Below are 13,277 nucleotides of genomic sequence, written 5' to 3'. Positions count from 1 at the left end.
AGATATGGATATACTATACATGATATGATACTTTCAAATCCAAAATGAATATTTTATGTGCCTACATTGTTTGGCTTTATAGTTTCAAAACTAACAAGTTTTTATTAATAACAAAGAAGTAGGCCGGGTGCGGTAGCTCAAGCCTGTAATCCTAGCACTTTGGGAGGCCAAGGCGGGTGAATCACGAGGTCAAGAGATTGAGACCATCCTGGTCAACATGGTGAAACACCGTCTCTACTAAAAATACAAAAAAATTAGCTGGGCGTGGTGGCGTGTGCCTGTAATCCCAGCTACTCAGGAGGCTGAGACAGGAGAATTGCCTGAACCCAGGAGGCAGAGGTTGCGGTGAGCGGAGATTGCGCCGTTGCACTCCAGCCTGGGTAACAAGAGCGAAATTCCGTCTCAAAAAAAAAAGAAGTAAACATCTGAAGTGTTTTATATTCAAGCCTCAGTGGTGTCCATGTGGGTGCTAATTTTGCAGGCATACAGAATGCAAGAACTATGGGGGCATGGCTACCTCCACATAGATTTCAAAGGATGCCATGGATAACCTGGGGGCCCAGGCAGAAATCTGCCACGGAGCTGAGGCTGTCACACAACGTCCACACTCAAAAATGCGATGCTTAGTAGATCTATGGGAGTAGGGCAGCCCCTTAAAAATTGTAGGGCTGCCAGCATGCAACTCCAGCCTGGAAAAGCTGCAGGCATAAGACTCCAACCTGAGAGAAATGAACCATGGACTGAGCACAGCAAAGCCCCAGAAGTAGGGGTGCTTGAGATGTTGGGGCTCAAATCCTGCCCCAATGTGCCCAGGATGTATGATATGGAGTCAAAAGAGATTATTCTGGAGGTTTAAGATGTAATGTTGTTTTCTTTGTTGGATTTAGGACTTTACTTATAAAAGTTACCCTTTACTTCTTGCATATTCCTCCCTTTTGAAGTAGAAATGTCTATCTTATGCCCGCTTTACCACTGTATCTTATTAATAAAAGTACTTTTTAAAATTTCAAATGCTCCCAGCTAGACAAAATTTGCCTCAAGATGAATTTCCCTTGAGTCTTACCCACATCTGATTCAAATGAGACTCTACTAGATTTTGGACTTTTGAGTAGATGCTGTAACTAGTTAAGACTTTTAAAGCAATTGAGGTGGAATGAATGGATTTTGTATGTGAGTGGGACATGAGTTTTGGAGGGCCAGGAGCAGAATGTTATGATTTGAACGTCTCCTTAGAAAATCATGTTGAAATTTAATGGCCAGTATAACAGTATTGGGAGATACGGTCCTTAAGAGGTGATTAGGTCATAAGGGCTCTGCCCTCATGAATGAATTAATGTCATTATTGTGGGAGTGAGCTCCTGATAAAAACTGATTTCCAGAGTACATCTCTGTCTTGTGTGCTCACTTGCTCTTCCACAATGCTATGACACAGCAAGACAGCTCTCACCAGATGCTGAGCAGATGCTGGCAATACACCTTTGGACTTCCCAGCCTCCAGAACTGTGAGAAATAAATTTCCTTTCTTTATAAATTACCAAGTCTCAGGTATTGTTATAGCAGCATAAAATGAGCTTAAAACACACATATGTTTATCTATTATCATTGAAAAGAAAAGCAAATAATAAAAGAATAAACCACAAACAAACTGTCAAAATGGTTACTTCATAAAGGGTTGAATATAGACATAGTAAGGATGAAAGCTATACTTCTTTGAATATACTTTTAATATATTCTTATTATAGATTTGACTTTGGAACTATATAAAGTATTTTATATAAGTTTAAAATAAAACCAAACAAACAAAAATTAATCACTAAAAATAAAAATGAAATTTATGGCCAATTTATAGCAACACAGAAAATATTCCAATGACTTATAAGCACAACAATTTGATAATTTTAGTATTGTTTATTCTGATACTGTTGGTAATGAAATGTGGAATAAATCACATGAATAGCTACTGCATATTCAAATTCTCCAGTGTCTTTACAAACTGGAATTCTCAGTATAGCACAAAGAAAAAGTTAAGTAAAAATCACGCAATAGGGAATCTGAATTAGAAGTATCAATACACACTGATAATGTATCTTTAAAGAAATTAAACCAAAACAAATAAATTTAAAATCCTTTATTTTCTAATTTGGGTTCACTGAAAGGGCCTAGATACCATGACCAACTCAGCAAAACAAAGCATCTCTAACATCCAGACTGTAGTTGTGAACTACTATTTCTCAATAAAAATAACAAAGGTTCCTTAGGCTAAAATGTACAAAATGAGTCTGAAAGACGTTGTGATACCATATAGCAAAAAAAGCTTACGAAGACCATTAAGGCTCACATCAAAAGAATAAACAACAACATCAAAAAGAGACTTATACTGGTCCAAGATATATACGTTCATACTTCAGTAATAAAAGTAACTATAACGATTTTAAACACATCAAATATATTTACATCTATGGATTAATGATACTACTTTTTTTTAATGAATTGATCATGTTTGGGATGATATCTGGTATCTGGTTTAAAATAATACTGTTCAGTAACAAGGGGAGGATATAGATGAATAGACAGGCACAGGTTAATAAGTGGTAGATCTGGATGGTAATTACAGACTACTTTCATATGGATATTTCCATTATTTAAAAAAATTGTAAGAGTGTAAGGAGATACATAAGTTATGTTTTCTAACTTAGCCCAGAGTTCTAAACTAAAGGAGAACAAGAATCATATACACCTTGTTAATCAAAGAATAGTCAGTATATATATTACCCAGCAGATAAAAGGTACCCAATAAATAGTTATTAAATGAATGCACAGAGACAGAATAGTGGGCTCATGTGGTAAGAGTTTTAAAAATAGTATTTTTTAGAAAAAATTCATAATCTGAAGTAGTGATTATTCCTATGAAAACATCATACATTTACACGATTTTTTTTATTTGAGAGGCAGTCTTGCTCTGTCACCCAGGCTGGAGTGCAGTGGCGCAATCTCAGCTCACTGCAACCTCTATTCTCAGGTTCAAGCAATTCTCCTGCCTCAGCCTCCCAAGAAGCTGAGATTACAGGCAACTGCCACAATTTGCCTGGCTAATTTTTGTATTTTAGTAGAGATGTGGTTTTACCATGTTGGTTGGGCTGGGTCTCGAACCCCTGATCTCAAATGATCTGCCTGCCTTGGGAACAAAGTGCTGGGATTACAGGCATGAGACACCGCGCCCAGTATACAATGCTTATTAAATGATCACAACAGCAATCATCCTAAAAAGGCTTAAAGTATTGTTTAAAAATAGCATTTAAACTTTTTTCTGAGATAAACATCTCATTTATTACCAAATATATCTCACATTACAAAATAACCACTTTAAATATGTAATTTGAGAGAACCATATATTAATAGAAACAACTTACCTTTTAAAGGGTTCTTGGACTCTCTGAATTACATGGTAGACAAGTATGTCTTTTACTAACATATATTTATCACTTAATGTCGTTATAAGTCTGAGACATCCAATAAACTCAAGGTAGTTAGAGCATTCATTTATTACTGACTTCAGGTCAGCTACAGTTGTTGCAGTATTTATCTGTAATGATGGAGAAAATAGAGCCACCTTATCCATTTATTTTTGAGTGTCATGCACATTTCAAATGATAATTTATACTCAAATTTCTGAGTACATATGGGTACTATGAAAGTAAACCAAGAACTATTTTTCTAGAATAAATGTCTGATGATCCAGTTCAACAAATATGTGTATTTCTGCCTTCAAGAAATCCAGAGTATAATGCCACTTTTCTACATGAAACTATACAAAAGGAAATAACTGACATTGAAAAATTATACGGCACTATGTAAGACTAGCTATTAGAGAGGCTAAGGTGGGAGGCTTGCTTGAGGTCAGAAGTTCAGGAACAGTCTGGGCAACACAGCTAGTCCCCTTCTCTAAAGAACTTTTAAAACAACAACAACCACCACAACAAACAAGGCCTGGTATGGGTGGTATGCACTGTAGTCCTAGCTGGTTGGGAAGCTGAGGCAGAAGGATTTTGAGCCCAGGAGTTGGAGGTTCAGTGAGCTATGAACACACCAATATACTCCAGCCTGAATGACAGACTGAGACCCTATATCTCTTAAAATGGAAAAAAAAAAAAAAAAAAGAAGGGAAAGTTACCTAGCACTAGATAGGCAAGAAAGATGACCTAATAATTCATGAAAAAGAGTATCAGCTGCAAATTAAAAGATGGACAGAATTTTACCAAGAGTATTTTAGTGAAAAGCATAAACAAAGAAATACTTGGCCATTTATGTGCCACTTTCATATAGGTTAGCTCTTAAAGGTACAGAGGGAGAAAGATAAAAATAGGAAGCAATCAATCCATTAACAGAAAATTTACTTGCAATTTCTTTTTCCTAAACATTCTTAGAGATTTGCATGACTTCCTCTCATTCATTCCAAAATTCTGCTGAATTTGCAAGAATGCAAACCTCATAAGTTTTTCATAACTATTCTGCTCAAAATATTACCTTTACACCCTGTCAAAGAGTAATTATTGGGCATATGTCGCCTCATCCCTGCAAACCCTCAACCACGCAGTCTTTTTAAAATAAATGACCAAACACTGGATAAGTATAGAAACGGGAGTACATAAAGCCATGAAGATAGCTGAAGTTCTTAAGTGCCCTAATGAAGAGCTTAAACTTTGTTCAACAGGCAATGAGAAGCCACGGAGGAGACCAAGGAAGAAAGCAATATGGTCAAAACTGTATTTCTGGAAGAATTATATTAGAACAAATTCTAATTATCTAAGCCTAGGGAAAATTTGAGTTTGGTAAAATAGGCATACTAGAAATAGGAAAGAAAGGTTGATGATAAATCAGTCTTAGATGACTTGACATACAACTGGAAAACGGAGGAGTAAGGAAAAATGAGAATAACTCTTTCTCCAGGACAGCTCAGAAATAAGACATCTTTTGGAAAGAAAAGGCAAACAGGCAAAAACAAAACACAAACAAAAAAGCTCCCCCAAAGAACAATCACACAAAAAATTCTGGGGAAAATATTAGTTTTATCTTAAACATGTTGAACTCAATGTGCTAGCAAGACCCAGGCCTTATATGTATATAAAAGTCTGGGGGCTCAAAACTAGAGGTCTGTGAATCATTTTAGAAAGATTATGAGAGACAAGAAGCTCTCCAAAGAATAAAGAATGAGGATTGTTAAGACAACACTAAAAAATGCTAAGTTTCAGGGGTAAGAAGAAGTAAGAAGCATTAAAGACAACAGAATCATCAAAAGTAGGAGGAAGTACATTAAATAAAATATGGCAGAGAAATTCTAAGTGGTAATTGCAGAAGTCACAGCAGATGAAAAATTAGAAAAGGCCTTTGGACATGGATATTTAGATCCCTGGATATAAACTATGAACTCGCTAACTTGAGACTGGTAGTAGGGACAGAAGCCTGATTACAAGAAATAAATAGAAAATAGGAAGTAGAAACAACGAAGCTTAAGTACACTTTTTTTTTTTTTAAGTAAAGAGGACACAAAAGGAAAAACAAAGAATTAAGCGTCAATTTAAAATATGATGTTAAGATAAACAGTCTTAGGGCAAATAAACAGAATTGTTAGAATACAGCATAGCAACTCACACTTCAATAGTGCTTACTCTGTGATTTAGAAACTGAGGTTTAGTAAGATTAACATGCCCAAAGTGACATAGCATATAGTAGTTATAAGAGTTGGCATTCAAACTAAAATCTGACTTCTGAGCCTATGATTTTTTTTTTTTTTTTTTTTTGAGACAGAGTTTCCCTCTGTTGTCCACCCTGAAGTGCAGTGGCGTGATCTTGGCTCACTGCAACCTTCGCCTGCCGGGTTCAAGCTATTCTGGTGCCTCAGCCCCCTCAGTATGTGGGATTACAGGTGCAGGCCACCTCACCCAGCTAGGGCCTATGCTTTTAATCATTAAACAATATTGCCTGTTAATGGAGACAATGGATACAGTATGCTTAAGCAGGAGGAAGATTAAGGAAGAAAAGTTAAATGGCTTACATTGTTTCAGTTTCTAAAGCAGTAACATGGGCTTAAGCAGGAGGAAGATTAAGGAAGAAAAGTTAAATGGCTTATATTGTTTCAGTTTCTAAAGCAATAACATGTTGGCAATGACATTTATTCAGCATTATAAATGAGTGTTTGTACATGTGACATGTTTAGTATAGGACCCACTGTAAGTGCTTAATAAATGGTGACTATTTTTAGGTGGACGCATGAAGTCCTCCCCGACCCCTACCACTTGTTTCCCTTCGGAAGAAATTCAGCCTGGCCTTTCTCTCCACCTATCATTCATACCTCCCTATAGAAGGAAGGATAAGCACTGTAACTGGTAAGCCAAATCCTTCCTTTCTTCAGATCCACCGGCCTGCAACGAAGTGCACTTTCATCTGCTTTCTAGCATGCAATATGGAACCTGCCTTACATGGTTTCTAGCAAGGCAGGCAAATCCACTTATTTCTGAGGAGTATTCACAAGCCATGTTGAACACAGATCAAAATCACATTAGACCACTAGTTTTACATTAAACATGGAACTTTAATCTCTAGCCATCTGACTTTTACAACTATCTCTTAAATGGTTCAGAACTCCACTGGTAAGCAGAAATATATGTTTACAACCCGTAACTCCTCCATAGAGAGTATTATTTTACTGCAGATCAGTCATTGCTATTAAAAGATACCTAGAATGTAGTGTGTATTTTAATAAACAGGTACATTTCTTACCCTGATTATAATTTGTGCCACATCAAAGTCTGAAACATCATCTAAAATTGGCTGGGTATGTTCTGGTCCATAAACAAGACAGTCAAACAGGGTTTTAGAAAAGAAACCAGGTGAAGGACCACCATGAACTAAAGAAATGGCAAGCATTTTGCCAGCTTCGTAGTAAAGATTCTCTTTCAGAGCTGTAAATACAGATGAAAATACATCAAATACATTTCTATTAGTATAAGATAACCATTATTTTTAATACATATATTAAAAATTAGTTCAAATATCTAAGCATTAAACATAATTCTTAGAAGCTACTATTACATAGAAAACATAGATCTCACCTAAAATATATAAAAAATATTTTTCTGAATATAAAGTAAAAATCTATTGTAGAAAACATAAAACAGAATACACCTACCACCATAACAGCCACTGTAAACACTTTGGTGTACAGTCATGCACCATATAAGGATGTTTTGGTCAAGAATGCACCAAATATACTAAGATGGTCCCTCAGATTATAATGAAGCTGAAAAACTCTTATGGCCTAGTGATGTTATACTGTCATGCATTACCTTTTGTATATTTAGATACACATATACTTGCCGTTGTGTTACAAGTGCCTAAATATTCAATACAGTAACATGTTGTACAGGTTTATAGTTTAGAACCAATAGGCTATACCATATAGCCTCAGCTACGCCAACTACGTTTGCATAAGTACACTTTATGATCTTTGTACAATGAGAAAATTGTCTAATGCCACATTTCTCAGAACACATCCCTGTCAAGTGACAAATGACTGTATTTGTACCACTTTGAGTATATAAATATACAAACATTTTGACTTATGCTTTATCCACTTATATTATAAACTTTTTATTATACTACTCAAAATTACTCAAATCTACAGTTAATAAATGCATTTAGACTGATTTAGAGATGTACTATAATGCAAATCATCTCCCTATTACTGGCTATCCTGGTTAAGTGACATTTCCAATTATATGAGACATAATGTTACAGTCAACATCTACTTAAATATTCTTGTCTATATTTATTTGATTAGGATTCCTACATGTGGTATTAGTGGGTCAAAGGATGGGAACATTTTTAAGGTTCTTGTTTGGAAAACTCTGCCCCTACCGCGAAAGCTCTCTCTCTCTCTTTCCCTGCCCCACAAAGAGGCTCCCTTATCTCTCACTTTACATACCGGCCCTAGCCCTCCCGCCGCCCAGCTTCCCGCCCAGCAGTTCAAACTGACCAACAGTTACCCACCACCTCGGCTTTCGGCTTCCCCACTCCCCCAGCCCTTCAGCTCCCTATAAAACAACCCTGCCCCTCTGAGCGGCGCGGCCATTTTTCCTTTTCGTCCCGGCTGGCCCGCCAGGAGGCTCTTTTCTCTCAATAAAGCCTGAACTTAAGACTTTCCTCTAACCTGTGGTCCAGTTTTTTCCGAACGAGCTCAGTCCTCCCGCAGAGGGTAGGTCGGACAGTTCTTGATCTGTATTATTAAATAATCTTTCCCAAAGGCACAAATTTACTCCCTACTGTATATGCTGTCGTACCTTACTGTCAGAGCTTGAATTAAAAATTGTCATTTAAAATGTATTATTAACTTTGATGTGCCAAAAAAAATCAAGTAAATTATTCCCAAATTTCTAAATTAATTGTTGAAAGCAACTTACTAATAAGTAACTAACAATACCTGTCCAATAACCTTACAAGCTACATATTCATAGTCAAAGAAACTGAGATCCAGATAAAGTAAGCAATTAATCTAAGGATGTAAAGAACTAGATGTGTACAATGTTGAATTCAGATTTTGTGATTTAAATTCACGTATACTCCACCATACCAAAACTGCCTTGATTTTGTTATAAATAAAATAAATTACGATTTGTATTTTATTTATTTTATTCTATTTAATTTTAAAGGGAGTTTAGAATTAAGACTATATGAACTATACAGAGTAAAAATGATGCTTTAGGCAATGGTGAGGATGTTTACAGAAAATATAGTAGGAAATTCAAATGAAACAAAATGTTTTCTCTTTCTTTCGAATTTCCTATTGCAGCAAAGTGGTATATAAGCCCCTAAAAGAGAATGCTAGAATTACCCACTGTTTTTTGAGATGCCTGTTTTAATTACCTTAAGTTCTCACCAATAGTAAAGAAAGAAAACTATCATATACATAACTGTGCAAAAAAAACCCCAAATTCTCACAAACAAAAGTACAATGAAAAATTGGTTACAGGAAACTATGTTACACAAACTCTGGGTTAAATGCAAATTCCAAATATACAAACAAGAAGAATTCAAATAATCATCCCCATTTGGCCACTTTATTATAATGAAATTAGAGTGAAGATAAAGTTATACTTAATTATGGATTAATTTTAAGAAGAATACTGCTATAAAGAATGTATATTCTTAAATAAAAAAAGTTTCACCACAAAATTTACTTTTTAAACTATCACTCCCCTTTCCCACTTTCCTGTAATTCTATCAGTAGTTTATTAATAAAGTAAACTGTATATTTAGAGCACAGGTATTAAATACTAATTCTAACCAATTCTCTCTCTCTCTGTTTCTATACATGTGATATTTGGTATATACAACAATAAATAAAATAATTACCTTGAGAATTTAGAGACAAGTTCTTTGACAAGGACCCTTCGAACAATGATGAGTTCTCAAGATGTTGCATTAAGAGACTCAGAAATTCTTGCTTTGATCCAGGTTGCTCACTTCCAAAATTATCATTTTCAATAACATATGCTACTTCAATTGCATATGAAGGATTAAAGCTTTTATTTCTGAATCCATCTATGGCACTATTCCAGATATTGGCTTTGTTGATATATAATCTTTTAGTTTTTTTTTTAATTTGGAATCCTAACTCTATTAATAGTGTTGATACATTTCTTCTAAATTTGCTGCCTTGCCTATAAAACATGAATTTAAACAAAGAGGTAAGTACTTTAAAGTACTTTATGTGAAACAGCAGTTATACAGCCAATAAAACAAGACAAGGAAAACAAAGATTAACGGGATATTCTTCCCCAACTCCTACCCAAAATCTTAACACTGGCTGCTACTAGAACCAAAAACAGTTATTTGATAATCTTCATTTTAAATTCTTAATTCCTCACCTCAATCTTTTACCAAATTAGAATCACTTACGAGAATGTTGATAGATAATTATCTCAAATTTGACCAACCAGTAAATTAAGGTTTGTTAAGAATCAGAAGCTCAAATTCTCACCTTCCTTGCTAATGGCTATAATAAACTTCCTTAACTGTAGTTTACTTCATATTTACTATATCATTTTTTAAAAAAAAGTAAATGTAATCTCTGCTTACTATATAAGAAACTTAGGCTTTGAGAGATTATACAGTGTATTTTAAATCATAAAGTCATAATTAACAGTTGAGCTAATATTATAAATGGAATTCACAATTCCTCAAATAGTACCTTGTAGTCTAGACCAGTAAGTCATGAAGTGTGGTCCCAGACCTGCAGCAGCATCACCCCGTAATTTGTTAGAAGTGCAAATTATTGAGCCCTACAGCATATCTACAGAATGAGAACCTCTGGGCAGGAAGCCCAGCAGTCTGTTTTAACAATCCAAGTGACTCTATAAACCAGCTCAATCACTCCTTCCCTGTTTCTCCATCTGTAATTGGAATTAATTTTCTCAAAAATAATCTTGTTTTGGGCAATGCCCATTGATCATTTTTCATACCAAGTATGAATCTGTCCTACCCCAAGACATTAGAGTGCCCTAGTGTGGGCCAAGTTTTGCTTTTTCATATGATCCTCTCTTCATTATCTCATGCTGAATAAAGGCCAAAGTCCTTTGGAAGTAAGATAATTCTTCAGAAACGGATCTTTTTATAGCAGGCTGATTCCTTGCTCCTGCCTGGATCAGGGGAATGCTGATGCTATTCTTTTATTAGAATATGACTGGACGTTAATGCAGGAGCAAGGAGTCAAGCTTCCCTGGTGTAACATCTTTGGAAATCTAAATATTAAAATTATTTTAAAATAATGTGAACACCTATTTTGATACTGAAAGCATTATAACAATATTTGTAACAGATTTTTCAGTTGAGTGGCACATTAAAACGGATACTCTCCATATTTTGAAGAGTACTTAATATTCTACCCATCTGCAAATCCAGTTATCGAATGTTTTCACAAAAATTCTCTTTAGTATCTTGTAAGGTTTTAAACTTGAAACTTTTGTTTTTAGAGACAAAATCTCGCTGTGTCACTCCGGTGGTAGTGCAGTGGCATTATCATAGTTCACTGCAGCTTGACCTCCTGGGCTCAAGCAATCATCCCACCTTAGCCTCTTGAGTAGCTAGGACTACAGGTGCACCCCACTGTACCTGGCTATTTTCTTAAAAATATTTTTGTTGAAACAGTCTTGCAGAATTGCCCAGGCTGATTTGAACTCCAGGGCTCAAATGATCCTCCCACCTTAGCCTCCCAAAGTGTTGGGATTACAGGTGTGAGCCACCATGCACACCCTAAACTATTTTTAACAAGAAAGTATATCATCATGCTTAGCTACTAATTTTCTATTTCTTCCCTGTTGGGTAAAACAAGCTTCTAAAAACTCTTTTGCAAATCTATATAAACTTAAAAATCTTAACTACAGCTGAACAAACACCTGACATTATAAAGATGTAATTCCGGTCTTATTTAAATGTTTAAGATTTTGAGAGTAAATTATTTTGCTATCTATGGAAACAGAAATTAATACGATAATAGTATGCATGCCTTAAACTTTCTAAAGGGAAGAGCTGACATTTATACTCCAGACATTGACAGTAAACAAGCAAACAATGATTATAACATCAAAAAATGGCGGGGCATAGTGGCTCACACCTGTAAACTCAACATTTTGGGAGGCCAGGAGTTTAAGACCAGTCTGGTCAACATAGCAAGATTCCATCTCTAGAAAAATTTAAAAATTAGCCAAGCATGGGCCTTTGTAGTCCCAGCCACTTGGCAGGCTCAGGTGGGAGGATCACTTGTGTCCGGAGGTTGAGGCTGCAGTGAGCCATGCCACTGTACTCCAACCTGGGTAACAGAGTGAGACTTCATTTCTAAAAAAAAAAAAAAGTAACAGAAAAAAAAATTCTATATTAAATAGGATTCTTTTATTTTAATAAAGTGACATGGTTCGCTTGACATTTTAATTTCCTGTCTCACTCTATAATCACGTAACATTTTAAGCACATTTTCCATGTCAAGTGTTTTTCAAACTATCTTGAAAGTGATCTATAATAAAAAATATGTTTTACATCATTAGTACATAAAAAATAATTAGGATAGATATACTTTTCCTAAGTATGATGCATTTTGGTATTTTGTATTCTATTCTATCCCATTTCATTTTCTTTAAAATGCTGGTTGCATTGATTCCATGATCAAAGGTTGGATCCTGAAGGTTGAAAAATACTCTTCCAGACTATTATATGATCGCCTAATATTCTAAGTGTACATGGCATTTCCCATCATACTTTTCTCCAATTACGTTTTTATGTAGGTTTTCTACAATTCAAAATACATACCTCAGTATATCTTTACTCTGTGATCCAGGTGACTGTCTGGGTAATTTAGGTGATGACTCTCCCAACAAACAATCTGTAATCCCCACATTATTGGAGTTGGGTAATACATGTTTTTTGGCTTTTTGGAACTCTCCTACAGATTTAAATTTCAATATTAGCATAATAGAGACAAAGGTAAAAACTTTTAAACATACATTTGAATAAAAACTGTATTCAAAATTACAAAATATTACCTGAATTGTAGATAATACCCCTACATTCCAAACACTCCCAATTTTGTTCCCATGACCGTAGTGAAGAGCAGGCTAAATGTGTGCCACTGGAACCACAACACTGACAGAGCTTTATTTCCCATTTGCTGAGGACATAAAGAAGCAGATACTAACATTTTGTTATTATTCTAGTTTCAACCACTAGCAATGTCCACAGGCCCTACCTTCTTACACACACACACACACACACACACACACACACACACACACACACGTTTACTAAACGAGGAAAAAGATTATCTGCTCCAATAAATATTTCTAATGTAAAAATCAAAACTAACTTATCACACTCATATGCACATACACGAAGAATATAAACATCAGAAAAAATAAAAAAGGAGAGAATAAATTTATCTTTTCTATTTTGAGATAATTATGTTTAAAGGAAGATTGCTGTCTGTGTCTGATATGCATGAAACATTCAGTACATTTCAAGGTAAGAAATATTTCCTAAAATAAGCCTGCTCAAACACCTCAGGTATTGTGCAATTAAATAGAATCTGGACTTCCTACCTGGCTCATATTTATATTCTCTGTCATCTGTTCCCAGCTCCATGTTTCCCCACTATGTTATGTGATATATGCCAGTCCATATTCATATTTTCTCCATGACTATGGGTATAGGCTATAGTGTGGGGCTCCAGACTT

At 35.3% G+C, this 13,277-nt stretch overlaps 1 protein-coding gene across 9 annotated transcripts in view; it reads right to left on the bottom strand.

Moving 5' to 3' along the window:
* Positions 1 to 13,277, bottom strand: part of G2E3 (G2/M-phase specific E3 ubiquitin protein ligase) — a 57,519-nt gene that overhangs the window by 4,922 nt on the left and 39,320 nt on the right. For all 9 annotated transcript variants that reach the window (XM_035260259.3, XM_035260262.3, XM_078334641.1 and 6 more), the window contains 5 exons: positions 12,591 to 12,715; positions 12,358 to 12,490; positions 9,409 to 9,716; positions 6,778 to 6,959; positions 3,411 to 3,583 (listed from right to left, as the gene is read on the bottom strand). In XM_035260259.3, coding sequence (XP_035116150.1) covers positions 3,411 to 3,583; positions 6,778 to 6,959; positions 9,409 to 9,716; positions 12,358 to 12,490; positions 12,591 to 12,715 — 921 coding nt within the window. The remainder of the gene's footprint in view (positions 1 to 3,410; positions 3,584 to 6,777; positions 6,960 to 9,408; positions 9,717 to 12,357; positions 12,491 to 12,590; positions 12,716 to 13,277) is intronic.

Source organism: Callithrix jacchus, chromosome 8, assembly GCF_049354715.1.
Source record: "Callithrix jacchus isolate 240 chromosome 8, calJac240_pri, whole genome shotgun sequence".
In the NCBI taxonomy this organism is placed as follows: domain Eukaryota; kingdom Metazoa; phylum Chordata; class Mammalia; order Primates; family Cebidae; genus Callithrix; species Callithrix jacchus.
This window is presented reverse-complemented; position numbering and strand designations above follow the sequence as displayed.